The sequence below is a fragment of the Nicotiana sylvestris genome, chromosome 6 (assembly GCF_000393655.2).
Source record: "Nicotiana sylvestris chromosome 6, ASM39365v2, whole genome shotgun sequence".
Classification (NCBI taxonomy): domain Eukaryota; kingdom Viridiplantae; phylum Streptophyta; class Magnoliopsida; order Solanales; family Solanaceae; genus Nicotiana; species Nicotiana sylvestris.
Genome location: NC_091062.1, coordinates 179,754,861 through 179,774,544, shown reverse-complemented (window position 1 = coordinate 179,774,544; position 19,684 = coordinate 179,754,861). Strand labels below are relative to the sequence as shown.

The 19,684-nt window shown below is 35.0% G+C and overlaps 1 protein-coding gene across 1 annotated transcript; it reads left to right on the top strand.

Annotated features, from left to right (window-relative positions):
- Nucleotides 1-4,608: 4,608 nt before the first annotated feature.
- LOC104229027 (disease resistance protein Roq1-like) lies at nucleotides 4,609-12,119 on the top strand. The gene is made up of 4 exons (XM_009781587.2): nucleotides 4,609-5,428; nucleotides 5,948-7,037; nucleotides 9,973-10,475; nucleotides 11,577-12,119. The coding sequence occupies exons 1-4, from the start codon at nucleotides 4,929-4,931 to the stop codon at nucleotides 11,641-11,643; spliced, it is 2,160 nt and encodes a 719-aa protein (XP_009779889.1). The 5' UTR covers nucleotides 4,609-4,928; the 3' UTR covers nucleotides 11,644-12,119.
- The last annotated feature ends 7,565 nt before the right edge of the window (nucleotides 12,120-19,684 follow it).

Below are 19,684 nucleotides of genomic sequence, written 5' to 3'. Positions count from 1 at the left end.
CTGCAATATAAACTAAACAGTTAGAAATAGTAGGATAATATTGGCCAGATAATTCATTTGTAGCAATATGAAATTGTTCTAAAAAGTCTACAAGCATTTTAACATTACTCCAATCTTGATTTGTAATCATCATCATCATCATCATCATCACCATCACCTACACGAGCATTATACATTGCGCTTATTGGGTTCCTATATTCATATGCAACAACTAAACTTTCATACATGTAATTCCATCTAGTTGGACAAGCTTTAGGAACCTTTCTTTCTCTAAGGCCAAATTCATTACATTTTTTAAAATAGTCTCTAAGTCTACTTCTACGGCTTGAATAAAAAAGCCAATTAAGCGCCATTTTAATCTTTTCAATTTCTACATTTAAAACTTTTATACCAGCACCGACGATTAAATGGTAAATATGACAAATACATCTAACATGAAAAATATTACTAAATGCAGGATTTAGTGTAGTTGTAAGCAAGCTTATAGCGTTAGTGTTACTGGAAGCATTATTCATTGAAACCGACATAATTTTATCTCTAATGCAAAAATATCTACAAATATCTGCAACTATGTTAGCAATAAACTTACATGTGTGGCATGAATTAATTATTCTATAAGCAATAATGCGCTTTTGCATTATCCACTCCTCATCTATCCAATGACTTGTAACAGTTAGATAATCATAGTCATTACCACTTCTACCAATATCAGTAGTAATAGCAATGCGACAATCTATATGAGTAAATAAATAGCGCAAATATTGTTCATATTCATGTTTATATTTATAAATATCGCTCTTTACGGTTGCGCGAGGCCATCCTTTATAAGTAGGATTAAAAACTCTTCTAATATAATGCACAAAATGAGGGTTAGAAGGAAAACTATAGGGTAAGCACATAACAGTAACCATTTTTGCCAATTCTTCACGATCTTTATTTGGATCATAATATAAAATGCCACCTGTAACAGTATTAATTCCCGGTTGAACTAGATTTGAACCTGTACTAGGGTTAACCGTAATATCTACACTTGTCCCCTCTTGCGCAGCTTTCATTTGTAAAAATCTAGCTTTATCTCTAGGGTGTGTCTTTATGTGTCTAGTCAAACTACCCATACCTCTACGGTCTCCGGTAAATTTATGAACTAGTTGAGACCTACAAATTTTACACTTAGCCTTATTTTGTTCTTTTAGTTGAGTAAAAAAGTGCCAAACAAGAGATGTTTCAGGCCGTTTAGTAGGTTGTCTATTAAAAGTAGGGGTTACTACATGAGGGTCAGGCGGGGCATCATTTGGGTTTTTAACAGGACTAGTGGATATATCATCTAAATCCGGTTGCGTTTCATCTAAATCATCATTTTCAAAGATAGTTTCATTAGGATAATGAGCATTTATAACTTCTTCATTTAATTGTTGACCTGGTGCAACATCATGGTAAAATTGACTATCGGAAAATTGAAAACAAGGGTTATCACTTTCAAGAATAATAGGTGGAGGACGGGTAACAGGTCTGGGTCGGGGAGTCGGGGGAAGAGTAGTAGCTTGGCTACTAGATTCACCAATTTTAGATTTTCCCTTATCCTTACCACCAAATTTTTTTTCCAAAGAAAATGTCATATTAATTATAATTATACTAAATAAAACTAACAAAACTATAATATTAAAACTTAAGAGTTGGAATGAGTTTACCGAATTGACAAACAACTTCTTCAAAATTGAATATCGTTGAAGACTTGAATACTTCAATTCACCAACTTCACAATTTTTCACGAAATTGCAATAATAATATAAGCAATTATAGAAGTAAATTAGAGAGAGATTGATGAATTTGTGAGTAAAAATGAAAGAATTGGGAGGTATTTATAGTTGAGAATTGGGAAAAAGTGTAATTATAAAAAGTTTGGGGTTAAAACAAAGTTTGGGGGCCAAATGGCTATTTTTTAAAGTACCAAACGGTTGAATTTTGATGGCCAACGGCTAGATTTTAAAAATCTGACCGTTGGTCATTTTTAAAAAAAATTGCCGTTGGGGCTCGTTTGGCCCGTTGGCCCGGTTGAACCGGCCCAGCCCCGCCTGTCGATCCCGGGCTTAACGGTCCGGGCTATTTGGGTTGGACCGGCCCGCTATGGGCTTATGCACCACTAGAGACCGGCCCCGCTTGAACCGGCCTGTTTGGCCCGCGGTCCTGGGTCGGTCCCGGGCCGGGCCCGGACCACAAAAACAGCCTTAAGGTGGAGTTATGGTTTTACATAAGTATGAGATTTTAAATGTTAAAATGTATGTATTAAAGTGCTTAGGGAGGTGTAGTCACTCTTATATCTAAATGTATCCTACCCGTCCCGCAACCTACATTACAACCAAATAAAGTCATACTTGATCCTAGATTGAATTAGCTCAATTAGTAGAGTAGTACACTACGGGCAAGCCTATGGTGCATCTTTTGTGGCATATGAATGTTATTTCTGAGAATGAGTGAATTCTTTCTATCTTGAGTTCCTAAGTATTCTTAAATTTTATTGTATGTAACTAATCTCTTTTGTTGTGTGAGACACTTGATTCATGAAGGAAAGGTAATTTCAGTGACCTCTATGTTAGAGTAAGTGGGTGAGTTGCGAATAATGCGTGGTACTTGTGAGTCAAATCTTGAGGTGAAAATGCTACACTCTTGCGCTTAGTCTATTTTAAATATTCTTGGCATGATGAGTTAGGAGAGCTATTTAAAAAGGTCGTGTATATATAAAGTGTAATTTGATTGCTCGAGGACGAGTAATGGTTTAAGTGTGGGGTGTTGATGATAGGCTATGATTAAGTAGTTTAGTCGCTTATTACACTCTAATTTACTGCACTTTAATTGAGTTTGAGCTTTAATCGCTAGTGTTTTTCACTAAATATGCATTTTATGCCTCGTAGGAGTGATTCCAATCTATGTAGGCATTATGGAATGAATTCAAGTGATTTGGAGCTTTGAAGTCTGAGTAAAAGCCCAAGAAATTAAGTCGGGATCATATTCGGGGATCAATGGATGATAGTTAAGAACAAAACGAAGAATCGAACGGGCATACGATACATTGTTTAGTAAAATGCACATAACGTTTCGCTCAGAACTCCGTTTGGGCTCTACAATATATTGTTGGAAAGCTATTTGAAAGGGCTACAACTTTCACGTTTTGAATTTTCGTAAATTCTCACTACTGCGCCGCATGAGCCTCCGCAGAGTGCGGCGCGCCTGTACAAATTTTACAAAGCTAGAGTCCTATTTCGCGCAGGAAAGGGTGTTTCGTCTGGGCCCAACCCTACTTGGTATAAATACATATAAAAATGCTATTTTGAGGACTTTTGACACATATTAGACCTAGGGGAGACTATTTTAGAGAGAATTGACGTGGAGGAACACACACCACGCTTGGAGGAGGCTTCTAATTAGTTTTTCTTCTCTTCTCTTCCTTTAGTTTCATAGTTTATTAGTTCTAGAATTTTGGGTGCTACATGAACGTTGTGGTTTGAAGCTTGAATTTTTCTTATTATTTTATCATATTAGTTTATTTATTCAATCTTGCGCTTAATTATTTGATTGTCTGATCACCAATTGGCTACTATCTACGAATCTAGGAATGAACTCGGGAGAGAAAATTCTAGATTGCATATAAGATTGAGTAGAGCAAGATCTTAACCCTGAGGGGTGCGGATTTGCAGTTAGGATAAGAATATACCTAATTGCCTTGCTTGGTTATTATACAGGAATTATTAATGTGTTCTTGTTAATTTTAATTCCATAGGAATATATGCGTTAGATTAGCTTGAATAGGCGAGTTGTAATTCGGGGAAGGCTACGAGCAATGTTAACCCTGTCAATCAATACACCAGATAAATTAATTAGACTATTTAATTGAAAAACTCAACGGATTGTTAGCTAACCCATAGCTCTAGAATATTCACTCACATTGAATTCGGCTTTAAGTTTGTCGTTGTTTTCTTTAATCTCTTAATTTGTTACTTTAGATTAATTTTAGTTAAATATTCATACGTTATGATTTGCTTGAATAGATTAATTGTTTGGTTTAATTTAGTTGATAGTTAATCACAAGTCCCTGTGGGTACGATATCTGGACTTATAATTTTATATTACTTGTCGACCACGTATACTTGCGTATACGTTTGGGAGCAACAACACCTATATAACAGTGATTATGTTTTTATTGTTATGAATATAATTAATTAAAGTGGATGTCCATTTAATTCTTATCGATTTAATGACATAACTTTATTTTTTATTTTGAGGATGTGCCTTTGTAACTATAATTTTGGCTCATGGATTATATACACTTGAATAAGAGAAATATCTCTACATTTTCATCTCTATTTTTCTTATCTAATTTTTTGTTCAATATTATTTTATTTAATTTTTATTCCACAAGATTTATATTATATTAATAGCAAATTGACATTTTTAATATTTATAAGTTTTAAAAGTATTTTTTTTCCTTAAATTAGTGCCCTATCAAGTTTTGCCCCGTAAATTGAAAAAGGAGTAGCAATTTTAAAAACAGTTCTTTTTTTTTTTTGTTTGTTTCTTCTGGATTTTAAACACATTCTTCGCTTGTAAAATTTTGAAAGCAAATCATGTTTGGTGTGAACTGTGTCGCGGACGTTTTGAAACTGTTCTGGGAAATGGGCAAAGACCCATCGGCTCTCCGTATTTAAGGTCAATGGTTAAAGCGTCGTTGTCGAGATCGATCTCTCTCTCTCTCTCTCGAGAGAGAGAAGGGGTCAGAGAGATTTGGGTTTAATATTCCTGGAAATTTCCATCCCTCTTGTTATCGTTTATCTTTCTTTTTGCTAACTCTGTGCTCTTTTATATAATGTGGATTAGCTACTTCTTCCTTGTCAGTAATTTCTTGCGGATTGCTGGAACTCCTAAATTATTTTTCCATGGCTTTCCCAAACGAATCCATTAAAAAATGGAAATATGATACCTTCTTGAGTTTTAGAGGGGAAGATACCCGCGATAACTTTGTTGAACCTCTCCGCAAACGCCTAGAAGAGACGGGAATAAGCGCATTTAAAGATGATGTGAGGGTTGAAAGAGGAAAGCCCATTTCAACACAACTCTTTAAAGGCATTGAGAGCTCAAGATATGCCGTTATCGTCTTCTCCGAGAACTATGCTTCATCCACCTGGTGCTTAGAGGAACTCACCAAAATTATAGAATGCGTCGAAACGAAGGGACAGAAAGTCTTGTTGGTCTTCTATAACGTTGAACCATCTGATGTACGCATGCAAAGTAATAGCTTCGCTAGAGCGCTGGTCCAGCTTGAGGCAGATTTGCAGGAACAGGATACTGATTATTGGGTAAAGTTACAGAGGTGGAAGGATGCTCTATGCAAAGCACCCAATTTCGCAGGACCAGATGCTCGTAAAACTGTCAAAAGGTAAATAGCAGCTCAATATATTGCTGTGAACTGGTGTATTTTATCTTCATTGTGGTTGAATTAACTATTCAATGGGAGTAATTAATTGATAGTTCCAGCAAATATGAAATTGGTTCCTCTTCTTAGATCCATGAGCTTGTGTTTTCCTCTTCTTAATTGGTTGAATCAAATCCCTGAAAATTCAATTAAGAATCTTTCTCATTTTTGGTTGAATCAAAATATATGTTTCTATCTTAGCAACAGGTAAAGTAAAGGTCCCTTTTGGATATGGAATTTGCCGTTATTAGTTTGGTCGGGAAATGGGGAACTGGTGTCATAGAGAAGCCAACAATTGCAATAAACCTTTTTTTTTCCTGAAAAAAATCTGAATGTCAATTTGATGTTGTTTTCTTGCAAATGTCAGATATGTTTCGATGTTGCATATGCTGGAATGTCGGTATTGCTTTACGCTTGCTCATTAAGGTATTACGTGTCAAATGTTTTATTCTTCTTACTTTTTACATTTCTACCTTGACACAGGGATGAGGAAAAATGTATTGAACTAATTGTGAAGGAGATTTATCGCTGTGAGGAAGGGAGAGTTTCAACCATTGTAAAATATCAATTGGGAATTGAATCCCGTGTAAATAAAGTCGAGTCATTGTTGAAGGTCGGATTAGATGATGTTCATTTTCTTGGGATATGTGGAAGGGCTGGTGTAGGGAAGACAACGGTTGCAAGAGCAATTTTTGACAAGATTTCTTGTCAGTTTGAAGGGTCTTGTTTCGTTGCAAATGTTAGGGCGGTTTCAAAGACCGAAGGCCTAAAGTATTTGCAAGAGAGTCTTCTTTTACAAATCTTAGAGTGCCAACATTCAGACCTTCATCTAACAAGTGTTGATGAAGGAGTGAAAGTGATAAGAACAATGCTCCGTTCCAAGAAGGTTTTAATTGTTCTCGATGATGTGGACGACGATAAGCAATTGGAATGTTTAGTTGGAAAGCGTGATTGGTTTGGTGATGGCAGTAGAATCATTACAACAACTAGAAATGCAGATTTACTTTGTAGCCACAATGAGTTATATTCTGTCCCTGAATTGGCTAGACATGAGGCCCTTGAACTTTTTAGTTGGTATGCCTTTCAGCAAGGGTCTCCTAATAAAGAGTATGAAAAGCTCTCTTGTTGTATAGTAAATTATGCCTGTGGTCTACCCTTAGCTCTTGAGATCCTGGGTTCTTTCCTCTACAAACGAGGCATGAAAGAGTGGACAAGTGCAATAGAAAGACTCGAAGATACTGGCGGAGATAACGATAACATTGTTAAGCTACTCAGCTTAAGTCTAGATGGATTGGACAATGAAGACAAGAATATATTTCTTTATATTGCGTGCTCCTATAAAGGAAAGAAGAAAGATGATGTGATACAGATACTGAATAAGTTTGGCTTCAAATCAGAAATTGGAATAAACTTCCTTGCAAAAAATTTACTTTTATATATTTCGGAAGGAAGGATTGAGATGCATGATTTAATAGAACAGATGGGTCAGCAAGTGGCGCATGATGTTGATCAGGACAAGCTATGGGATCTGTGGCTTGATAGTTACATAAATGCTGTTTTTTTAGCACATCAGGTATGCATGTATATCCACTAATGGTAGCTTGCTAGAGATTTCCCATTATGACATACTCTTGGACTAGAACATTTTTTCTATATCTGAAAGTTACAAGTTGTGGAGTATTTTCTTAGATTGACATCATTAAATTACATTTCTTATTTTTTTCAGTTATTTGGTTAGTAAAAATATTCATCTTCTTGTCTAATATCTAGAAATAGCCATAGATGGAAAGAAAAAAGAAAAAAAAACTTCCCGCCCCACTTCTCCCCTCTATCTAGCTATCCCCATCATCATTCCTTCTCACATGCATTGGGCCACTAGTTACCAAGGTTGAGAGAGTACGTACATCGAGAGTGGCTTATGCTCATTTTGTTTGCACTTAATGGAGGCTTGTCAGCCTATCAAGTGTGCTGGTTTTTCTTTCTCTCAGGACTACCTTCTAGCTCTTATATGTTTAAATCATTCCGATATTTTTCGGAGTCTTAAGCCTCATTTGTTTTTTTAAAGGTTAAGATGTCTGAATCTGAATGCACATCTAGATTAAAACATTTGAATCTGAATACGCATCGGAATATTTAAGATGTGTATTAATATCTAAATACTAAATAATTAAGATTATTTGTTTTTCAACATATGAATGTATAAAATCTATCCTTATTTAAAAATTAATAAATAAAAAATTTCAAATAAAATACTAATTAATTTAATATTTTATTAATAAATATTTTCTAAAGATAATATAGTAGTTAGTGGTGGTGATGCTGATGGTGGCGCTTATGGATGCCGGCTGGAGGCGGTGGTTGGTGGCGGTTATGATTGATGGTGGTTGTTCTAGGTAGTAGCTAGTGGTGATTCGTAGTGGTACTTATGGTTGAGGATAGTGGTGGTGGGTGATGGTGGTGTGGTAGGTGATGGTGGTAGTTGAGGTGAGTGGGTGGGCGGTTGTGGTTGAGGATGGTGGCGGCGACATTAGTTGATAATGACAGGGTTGGCGGGTAGTGGTAGTCTATAATGGTGGGGTTAGGGGTGATGGTAGTCAATAATGGTGGGGTTAGGGGTGATGGTAGTCAATAATAATAGCAGCGACGACTATGGTTGAGGATAGTGGTGGCCAGGGATGGTGTTTGAGTTTGGTGGTGAGAGGTGGTGGTAATTGAGGATGGTGGTGGTAATTGAGGATGGTGGTGGTTGTATGATGCATGGTGGCAGGTGATAATGGTGGACGGTGGTGGCAGTTAGTAGTGAATGTGAATGATAGCATCTTAATGAAATTAAGTGTTTGTTATAGATCTTAATTAATAAGACTTATTCAGACTCATTAAGGCCTCGTTTGTTTGAACTTAACGGAGGTCTGAATCTTAATCATTCAGATCTTACACATTAAGTGCGTTTGTTTGTAAAGTCTGAATCTTAATTATTCAGATCTTAATCATTAAGTGTGTTTATTTTTTTTGCTTCATAACCACTTAATGGGTCTGAATAGGTCTGTATGATTAAGATCCTTAATAGAGACTTAATTTCATTAAGATGTTGTCATCCATATCCATTATTAATTGTCGCCACCGCCTACCATTACCATGTATCACTATGCCCGCCACCACCACCACCATACTCAACTACCACCACTACCACCATCATCCTCAATCATATTCGCGATCATAATCGACTACCACCGCCCACCATCCGCACCATTCCCACCACTATCATTCTCAAACACAAACAATACTCATCCACCTCAACTATCACAACTAACCACCCCATCACCATCAACAACCATAATCGGCACTGCACATCATTATTAACTACCACCACCCACCACCACCTTCCTCAATCACAACTACCACCACCACCCACCATTATTAACTATCACCACCACCATCCTCAATCATAATCGCCACCACTACTAATCACCACTAGCTACTATCCTGAACCACAACCATCAATCAAATCTACCGCAAACCAACACCTCTAGTTGACATTCACAAGCACCACCGTTAGCTATCACCACCAGCAACTACCATATTCTTAAAAAAATTATTTTTTATTGATAGAATATTAGTTTAATTAGTATTTCATTTGAATTTTATGTTTATTAATTTTCAAATGAAGATAAATTTTATACATTCAGATGTTAAAAATCAAACAACCTTAATCATTTAGTATTCAGATCTTAATATACATCTTAATATACAAATATGTATTCAGATTCAGATGTCTTAATTTTAATACACATCTTGATATTCAGATGTGTATTCAGATTCAGCGTCTTAATCTTAAAAAAAACAAATGAGGCCTAAGTGATTGAAAAATTAAAAAAAAAACACTTAACTATTAAGATCTAAATTATTAGGATTCAAACTTAAAAAATAAACGCACTTAATATCTGAGATCTGAATGGTTAAGATTCAGACCTCCATTAAGTGCAAACAAATGAGGCATTAATATTATTAAGACGTTTAATAAAAAATAGGGGTATTATTACTTTTAGCCCGCGCCAGAAACTATTCACATTTGGTAGCCGAAAAAGTGTATAATATTTGTATAATTTTTGTATATAACATACAAAATGTGTATATATACAAAAAATACACAAAAAATATATATTTTTCGGCTATTATTTTGAGAGCTGCTATACAGTGTCATTTTTCCTAAAAACCTTTGACAGGAACACCAATTAATATCTATCGAACTAAAGAATTCTTGCAAATTTAACATTTTACCACTAAAAAATAGAGTAGTGGTAAGATGTTACATTCGAAAGAATAAGATGTATTAAGAGCCAAAACTTAAGACGTTCAGTAAAAATTCTTCATGTAAAAGTTACATTTTCCCCCAAGGTATATTAGATGGAGTACTATATAAGATCATTCAGAAATTAAAATAACAAAAATAAACAAGCCTTTTCCATTATTAATCCAAATCGGGTACGTCTTCTTTCTCCTATTTGCAGATCTCGAGAACTACATTTCCCATAGCTTCCCAAAACAAATCGGCCCAAATATGGAAATACGATGTCTTCTTGAGTTTTAGAGGGGAAGATACCCGCAGAACTTTTACTACCCAGCTCCACGCACGTTTGGAAGACAATGGAATTTACACATTTAAAGATGATATGGAACTTGTAAGAGGAAGAGACATTGCAACAGGAATGTTGAGAAGTATTCAGGAGTCAAGAATTGCCATTATCATATTCTCAAAGAACTATGTTGCATCCAAATGGTGCTTGGAAGAACTCATTCAGATCATGGAGTGCGTTGACAACAAAGGAACAACAGTTTTCCCTGTCTTCCTTGATGTTGAGCCATCGGACGTACGCAAGCAAAAAAATGGAGTTGCTGAAGCATTAGCCAGATGCAAAACTAGTTCTGGTTTTGAGAAGGTGCTGCAGTGGAAGGAGGCTTTGCAAAATGCAGCCAATATAGCAGGATGGCATGTTCCTACGACTGCCAATGGGTGAGTAGTAATATAAAAGGAAACCTTTTTAATTTGATTCAAGTTTTGTGAGATCTGTTTGTCATTTTCTGGGGTATGCTCTGCAAATTCTCAATGTTTTCCATGGTTTCTTGAATTAATAACAAGTTTTTCGAGTCATGGAAAGCATGACGGATCAGTTTGTTCATTAAATTTTTATACTAAACTTAAAAAGTTTTTCTGATCACTAAAACCATAAAAGATCAAATATAATTCCAGACTTTGACTCTGTAGAAAAAATTTCAATATCCCCTTCTACTTTAAAAGGTCCAACTGCCTCCCATTAAAAACATTATGCTGGATGTGCTATTAAAGTTTTTGGACGGAAACAACATTTGGATGAACTTTCTGACAGTTGACCTAGGATGGGTAGAATTCAAGATAGAGAAATGTGAAGCTGATAGTATGATCTTCTGGATCATCCAATGTTGTGTGATTGGAATCTTATTTAGGGCTCCAGAAATGTCTTTACATTTTTGTGTAGGTGGAGTGAACTGCCTATGTATATGAATGCTTCAAATAACTCTAATTTATGCTGCATAGTTTTTGTTTGAGCATGTTAGATCAATTCCATTTGTAATTCTTGATGGTAGAATAAAATTTGTTACTATTGTCGGCGAATTTCTCATGGAATCGAGTTCATCACTTTTCGTCTTTGGCTGAAAGCAAAATGTTGAAATTTTTTCTGCCTTTTTTCACTGTCAAAGTAGCATAAGAAAAAATGTAGAGGAAAACAACGAGTTCATGATGAGCTTATCATCCATCAGTAAATAAGCTAACAATTGAGTTCAAGCTCGAGCTTTGAAAATTTTATTTGAGCGAAGGTCAAGCTATGTAAGACTTGTATGAGCTCGATTGTACATTATAATATAACCAGTATTATATGGGAATGGGTGGCATAAAGAAGACAGCTAGCTAGCTATTACACTATAGAAGTTATGTACAAGATCTGTTGTTAGTTTAAAGGGTATTGAATATGTTGCAAATGTTAGTTAAGTTTCAATATTTCACTGGATAGAACGTGATATTGCTTTTCGGTTCCTCAGTTATGATGTTTCAATTGTTTGTAAATCTTAATTACAGGGACTTAGCAGAATGTATTAAGCATATTGTCAACCAGGTTGCTTGGAGTCTTAGTGCAACATTGTAAATAAAAGTGTACGTAGCATCACAACTGAAAGTTGAATTGGGTAGCACGCAGAAGACGACTGTTGCAACAGAGATATTTGACATGCTCTCTGGTCAAAACTTGAAGGGCCTCTGGAATTGTGTTTCTACCAAGAGATTGCTTTGCTTGTCTGGTAGTCTAATCTGTTAAGACTTGCATTTGATCTCCTTCACAAATTTTAGTAGAACACTGACATTGATGCCATGAAAAGCTTAAGTGATATTTTTTCTCAATTGATCTTGTTATATTCATTAATGTCTCTCATGAGCAGCAGCCTGCAGGCACACATGAACATAAACTGTTCGATGAGCATTGGCGATATAACTTTCTTGTCTAGAGATTGTTATATTGAAGGAACAGTGGTGGCTTGCCTAGAGATTGTTACAGTGATTAGTTCCTTGCTTTGGGTAATCATGCTTAACGATTTCAATATGTGAGTTGAAAAATAAATTTGGTGACCATCCTTTTTTTTTTTCCTTAAGGATTTCATACTAAAATTAATGCATAAGGTTAGTTTGTAGTGATCGTTCTTAGTTATCAGATATTTTGACTTGTACAGTTAGTTTTAGAGTTTGGGACCAAAATTATCATTTTTCGTATACATTAATACCTATTTCCATCAAGGGGTATATAACAAGATTCTCTTAAATTGGTGAAGATTTTTATATTAAGTTGATCTAGTAAAATTTTTATTAAGTTGTCTTATAGTAGACAGATAAAAAGGAAAAGGCAAAATACCTTAAAATTCTCTTAAACTTGATACGAATTATTAATTATAGCCTTATATTATTCGTGGTCTTAATTACCCCCCTCAATTTAGCCTTTTGAGAGCCACTACCCCGGTGGACGTTAATGTGGCAAAGAGTATGGGTGTACTCGCCTACCACACGAATTTTTCTATATACGTGGCATTTTTTTTGAAAAATAAAATATATTTTTACCTTTTTAAGTATGTTAATTTTTTAGATAATTTTTTTCGAATACAATTTATAATAAAACTTAGATAGAACTACATTATTTAGTTTTATTTAGCAAAAAATAAAAAAGTTTTAGTTAATTGTTTTTTGAATTTGACCTGAAAATAAAGATTTATACAATTAAAATAAATAGTCAACGCATCTAAAAAGTTATAAAAAATATGTAGTTTGAAATAAATTATTTTTTATAACTTTTAGATTAGATGCCTTGACTATTAATTTCAATTGTATAAATCTTTATTTTCAGGTCAAATTCAAAAAAAAAGATTAACTAAAACTTTATTATTTTTAGCCAAATAAAAAAAATTAGCCTAAATAATGTAGTCATATCCAAGTTTTATTAAAAATTATATTCGAAAAAAATTATCTAAAAAAGTAACATTCTTAAAAAGGTAAAAATATATTTTATTTTTAAAAAAAATGCCATATATACAGAAAAATCCACGTGGCAGGCGAGTGCACCCACTTTTTGCTACATCATCGTCCAGGGGGGTAATGACTCTCAAAAGGCCAAATTGAGAGGGTAATTAAGACCACGAATAGTTTAAGATTGTAACTAATAACCCGTGTCAAATTTAGGGGGGGTTTTAAGATATTTTGCCAAAGGAAAAAGACTGACCTGCCTTACTTATGTTTCTCATGTTACAAGTCACATATCAATTGAACATATTCTACTCTTTTTAGAAAATCTCTGTATTCATTTCTTACCCAACTTCTGATAGAAATGTTACTTTCTTAAAATATTTATTAATGACAACATTGTATGGGTAATTGTACATAATATTGTGCGATCTTAATATTTTATCTTCTATTAATTCAAATATATATGGTATAACTAGTTGTATTTGAGCTATGGGAATATTAATTTGGTCATCTAAATAAAGTTATTTAGAACGATGTATACTGAGCCATTAGCTACTCTTATGGTGCAATGAGGTCTTCATTCTATTTTTATGAAAACTAATTAATGTAAATAAATTACAACATTGATGTGATGTGGTAAAAAAAAACGTGATATAAGACATTTATATTCTTCTGAATCTAATGGTGTAGTGACGTTTGACTATCATTTCATATTTTTAGTGCATTACTTACCTTACATTATAAGTGCTTTAATGTTAAACTATATTATATTTGTACTTAATTGAGTTTATTTTATCCGTAAATACATTAAAGACGAAATTGAAAGCAAAGTGTGTATTTTATACACTACAAGAATGGTTCATGAGTATTTATCTATTGGACAATGATTTAAGGTTAGTATTATAAAAATAAAAAAAGAGACAAAAGAATGAATTGTAAGAAACAAGGCAAAGGATTTTGAAGAGTAAAACAAAGAAAATAAGCAACGAAGCAAATCAAGACAAAGCAACAGAGTGCAAAAATGAAGCAGCAGGCGAGGCAGGGACGTTGCTCGCTAAAAAACAGGCGATGCGAGAGATTTAGCTCGCGTTTGGCAGTGCGCCGCGAGGCTTACCGCGAGGAGGAGCTCGCTACAGAGACTGTGAGGCACGATCTGTAGCGAGGTGGAGCGCGCTATAGAGCTCGCAAGGCACGGTCTGTAGCGAGCGTGTTTCGGGTTTTTAAAGCCTATTTTGTCTCTTATTTGGTTTTGGATTTGGTTATTTCGTTTGGGTCTCTTCCCTATACATATAAATAGTCATTAAACACTATTTTTAGAGGAGTTTTGCAACGGGAGGCAAGAATATCACGTAGAACAACTTTTGGAGGAGAAAATCATAGAGTTCTTCATTCCTTTATCTTTTCTTTGTAACTTGTTTATGCAAAATACTTAAAAAATTGTACTACGAACATGAGTGGCTAAGCACCCTAGTTCTAGGGTTGTGGTTGACATGATTATTAACGTTTATTAATTACATCTTCATCAATTCGGATTATCATCCTGTGGTTGTTTCTTTAATTCTAGCTTTAATTTGTGAATTGTTGTAGCTACCAATTTACCCTACTATCTATGTTATGCTTGGAAAAGTGGTGTTTAGATTAGAGTAAAATTAAAGAGAGCTTTTTTTCTGAATCCGTGGCTCGGGAAATGATTTCGCGGTTAGGATAGGAATGTACCTAACAGTCTTGCTTAGTTTAATATCGTATTATATTCGTTCATGATAAACTCAATACCATAGGAATATAGGTTTGATATATTGTGGGCAGACGAGTAGTATTGTGGGAACATGCTATTCATATAAAACGATCCGGTTAATTCGCAACCATAGATTATCTGGATTAAAAAGTGTGATTATTAAACTTAATAGAATTGATAAACCAACAAAACCCTGGAATTTTCATCTCCTCTGAATTAAAATCTCATCATATACATTCGCATTCTTGATAATTTAGTTGTTATTTGTTTAATTTCCGCAATAGTAGATTAATAGAAAAATGTCACTCTTAAATATTTTGGACAAGTAAATTGATTTTAGTTTGCTTAGCTAACGATTGATCTAAGTCTCTGTGAGTTTGACATCCGATTTTTGAGTCACTTTATTACTTGTCGACTATGTAAACTTGCGTGTACTTGGGGAATATTTGCCTACCAGTGCTAATATTATCCGTAGTCACCCCTTTTGAGCCTATAGACTTTTTCTTTTGCAACCACATTACAAGTCGAATCCTCTTTGTTCTCAATCAATTTTGTTGAACCTTTACCTCCAAAAGCATTTAAGTAGTTAGAAGAGTAAAGAAAGAGATTGAGTAGCTCTTAGGTGGAACCATAGATAGGCCGACAATGTGCACTTGTGTACAAACAAAAATGGTACTAGACAAAAATACCCAATTAAGGAGAGTGAATAAAAAAAGAAGAATAACACCTTCATATCTTTGTTTGGGCTAGTAATATCTATATGTTTATGTGCTTAATGAAGAAGGCTTTAAATGTCTATGGTTTCATGGCAAGACATTAAAGTGGTCATGGCAAGAAAGTGATTAGAAGCAAAGTGTAGTGTATTAAAGTTCTTAGAAAGGTTAGTCACTACTTTCTCAAATATATCATATTTGTCTCTTATCCTACATTACAACTTATAAGTTGTAATAACCCGACCGTTCGTTTCATGAGTTACCGCTCCGTTTCTCCCATTTCTGCTTCTTTATGTCTTGTTCAGCTGTATTATGTGGTATCAGGTTGGTTGGTTTGGGTTCAGAGTGATTTTGTAGAAGAATGAGATACTTAGTCTCTTTTGAATAAGCTTAAGTTGGAAAAGTCAACCGGATGTTGACTTATAGGTAGAAGGTCTCGGATATGAATTCTGTTGGTTCGGATAGCTTTATTAGGTGATTTGGGACTTAGGAGCGTGGTCGGAATATATTTTGGTGGTCCATGGAAGATTTAGGCTTGAATTGGCGAAATTGAAAATTTGACATTTTCCGATCGGCAGTGAAAATTTTGATATCGGGGTCGGAATGAAATTTCGAAAATTAGAGTAGGTCCGTTGTGTCATTTGGGACATGTGTGTAAAATTTCAGGTCATTCGGAAAAGGTTTGATAGACTTTTTGATCGATTGCGGGATTCGGAAGTTTTGGAATCCTTAGGCTTGAATCTGAGGATGATTTGATGTTTTGACATTGTTTTGAGTGTTCTGAAGGTTGGAACAAGTTTGAATGATGTTATGGAATATGTTGGCATATTTGGTTGAGATCTCGAGGGCCTCAGGTGAGTTTCGAGTGGTTAACGGACCAATTCTTGGTTTTGAAGAGTTGCAGATTTTGCTGGTTTTTGTTGCAGAAGAATTTGTTCTTTGCATTCGCGAAGATTGTCCCGCGTTCATGAGGAAGAGCTGGGTCTAGGGGAGAAAATGTTCTTCGCGTTCGTGAGTCGCGTAGATTTGGATTCCAGTGAATCGCGAACGCGTGAGAGGAGTCACGTTCGCGCAGGGTAAATTGGAGCAGCTGGGACCCCAGGAGTTTGTGCATCGCGTTCGCGTAGGTAGGATCGCGTTCGTGAAGGCTTGGGCAGCTGAAGCTTCGCGTTCGTGTGAAGGAAGTCGCATTTGTGAGCATGTGATTTTTGCTCTATCAGAATTACTCCTACAAATTTAAAGAAAATAGATTTTTCCAAATTGTTTTCAATTTTATAGGATTTTTATTAATTGTTTGCATTTTTTGTGCACGTATAATTTTTGTTAAAATCATGAAAAAATGCCCCAAAAATGTCAAAATTTCATGCATTGCGTATTAGGTTTTGTGTTCATATTTTAGGATTAATTGGTTAAGTAATTGCTTTATTAAAATGAAAAATCACAAAAAATATTGTCCATTTTACATTTTTTGGATCTTAATATTAGATTAGTAATTTTCTCTTCACCAATTTATGATTAATTAATTTTGTAAAAATTATAAATAAGTAATTTTATTTTTATAGAGACATTAGAAAAACTAGGGAACAATAATCAGAAGACCTCACCCTTAGAAAAAGAGCAACAACGCATCTGGGTATTTCAGGACTTTTCCATTTTCATCATCACCAAGAACATACCCCCCCTTTTTCCTAATATAGATACACGCCTCACTCTCTATAAAGATATCAGAAATACGCACTCACACAGACAATGCTCATTAATTCTCTCACAGTTCCTCAGCTGGATATTTTCTGGAAACTTCGAAGTTTAATTGAGCTGTAAGAGTCTCATTTGCTGGTAGATTTTGTTGTTCTGTGCGTAGCTGAACCCCAATTTGCTGAATTTATTCCTTACTTGGCTATTATAAGTTGCACTACTGCTGTTAAGGTATGTGCTTTTGGTCTCAATTAATGTAATTGCTATTTGGATGTCCTATTGATATGAAATCTCAATTGCTGTTCATTGACATGTGTACTGAGTGCTCTTTCATTTCTGACTGCAAGCTTGGGTTTGGTTTTAAAGTTCAATGTGGTGAATATCTAAAACCATACTGAAAATTTGAGTAATAATAAGAAACAATCATGAAAAGGCAATTCTATGGTTTGAACGAGCAGTATGTATTTGTTAAGGTTTAGATTATTTGTTAACTTATAATGGATTTCTTATATATATGGAGGTGGTCTAGCAGATCTATGGCTCGGAGGTGAAATACCATCATTGTTGGTATGGAATTTAGAATTTTTTAGTGCCTAGCTCAATTAAAACTTCATAGGCATTGAAAGTAGTCATTTGTGTACTAATTAATTCAAATTTTAGTTTAGTATTTACTCTAAAACTTGAAGCTCTTTTATTTTTATTTTTACTTTGTTTTTTTGGTTGTTGTAAATTTTGCTAAAAATAAGGAACTCTTATAAGAACATAGATGATAAAGTTAACAGAATACATCATTCCAAAGTAGAAGTTCATTCTTAACATTTCTTTCTCATTGTCCATGAAAGTTGTAGTCAGTGATGATAAGTTTGCTTCATCCAACAAAAGTAGATTACAGTCACTTCAGATCGTAACACCTTTACCTTGGCCGAGGAAAAGAGACCAATTTATCTGAGTCTATCAAAACAGAATGCCTTTATCTTGATTGCTTTGGTTTCGGATAATGTAACTGAACATTTTTCTTGCCAATCCATCTCATAACCATAGTGACAGAACTTATGAGAAGCTCAAATCACCGACTTAGAAGTAGATAATTATGAACATCGTAGCTTGCTTTAGGCGCGATTAATTTTAAATCATCGTGTGATGACCCAAAAGTTCATCACTTATTTTAAAAATAAATTTTGCATTCATAGGCCTTAAAAACCTCTTTCTATCTCACCTCGATTTACGTGCGTAGTCTGGGTGCGTAGCCGAAAAGCCATTATCTGAAAATCTGTGAAAAATGATGAATTTTGCCTAATAAATGAGTTTAAGTTGACTTCGATCAATATTTTGGGTAAACGGATTCAGACCCGTGATTTGACGGTCCCGGAGGGTCCGTAGGAAAATATGGGACTTGGGTGTATGCCCAGAATCGAATTTTGAGGTCCCAAGCCCGAGAAATGAATTTTTGAAGAAAATTATTTTCTGGAATATTTATGAGTTTTTGAAAGTGAAATGTGTTTAAAGTTTGATGTTATCAGGCTCGTATTTTTGTTCCAGAGCCCGGTACAAGTCTTATATATGATTTGAGTCGAACCTGTGAAATTTGGTAGGAAACGGACTTGAAATGATATGAATCAGACCTTATTTGACGAAATTGGGAAATTTGATGTTCTTACAAAATTTCATAATTTTGATGCTAAATTCAGAGTTGTTGATGTTATTTTTATGATTTGAATACACGGGCGAGTCCGTATGATGTTTTTAGATTGGTGTGCATGATTGGTTTGGAGCCCCGAGGGCTCGGGTGAGTTTTGGATAGGCCGTGAGGGTGAATTTTGGACTTGGAGAGTTGCAGATTTCAACTGTTGCATTGCATGCCTGCAAGATTCGCATTTGCGAAGCCTGGCTCATAAATGCGAAGGCTATGTCGCAAATGCGAAAATAGCCCAGACCAGCATTCCTTGCAATTGCGGGGAATTTATCGCAAATGCGATGTTTCCCCCTTTTGGTCAGTCGTCGCAAATGCGACATGTGGTTCGCAAAAGTGACTTCGCAAATGCGAAGGTCGCCTCGCAAATGTGAGCTTAGCAGAAGTCTGGGTTCTCAATTGCAAAGCCTAGTCGCAATTGCGACATCTGCAACCTGTAATTTTATAACTTAGCCGAAAATCTTTCATTTTTCACACTCTTTCAAAACCAAAACATTCTTGGGCGATTTTTCAATGACAACTCTTCTTCCAAATCGATTGTAAGTCAATTTTAACTCGTTTTCTTCAACCATTAACATCTTTTCACATGATTTCAATTCAAAATCAATGATTTTCATGGGGGAAATTGGGTGTTTTGGGTAGAACCTAAGTTTTTTCAAAAATGGGGGATTTGGACCTCGATTTGAGGTCCGATTTCAAAACAAATTATATATTTGAGTTCGTGGGGGAATGGGTAATCGGGTTTTGGTTCGAACATCGGATTTTGACCATGTGGGACCAGGGGAAATTTTTGACTTTTTGGGAAAACATTTAGAAAACTTATTTCCATGCATTAGAAATGATTCATTTA

Excerpts from the sequence above, each read along its gene's own strand:
- LOC104229027 (XM_009781587.2), top strand. The coding sequence starts at position 4,929 with ATGGCTTTCCCAAACGAATCCATTAAAAAATGGAAATATGATACCTTC. Across the intron at positions 5,429-5,947 it reads GCTCGTAAAACTGTCAAAAG|GGATGAGGAAAAATGTATTG; the intron begins GTAAATAGCAGC and ends ACCTTGACACAG. Across the intron at positions 7,038-9,972 it reads CTGTTTTTTTAGCACATCAG|ATCTCGAGAACTACATTTCC; the intron begins GTATGCATGTAT and ends TCCTATTTGCAG.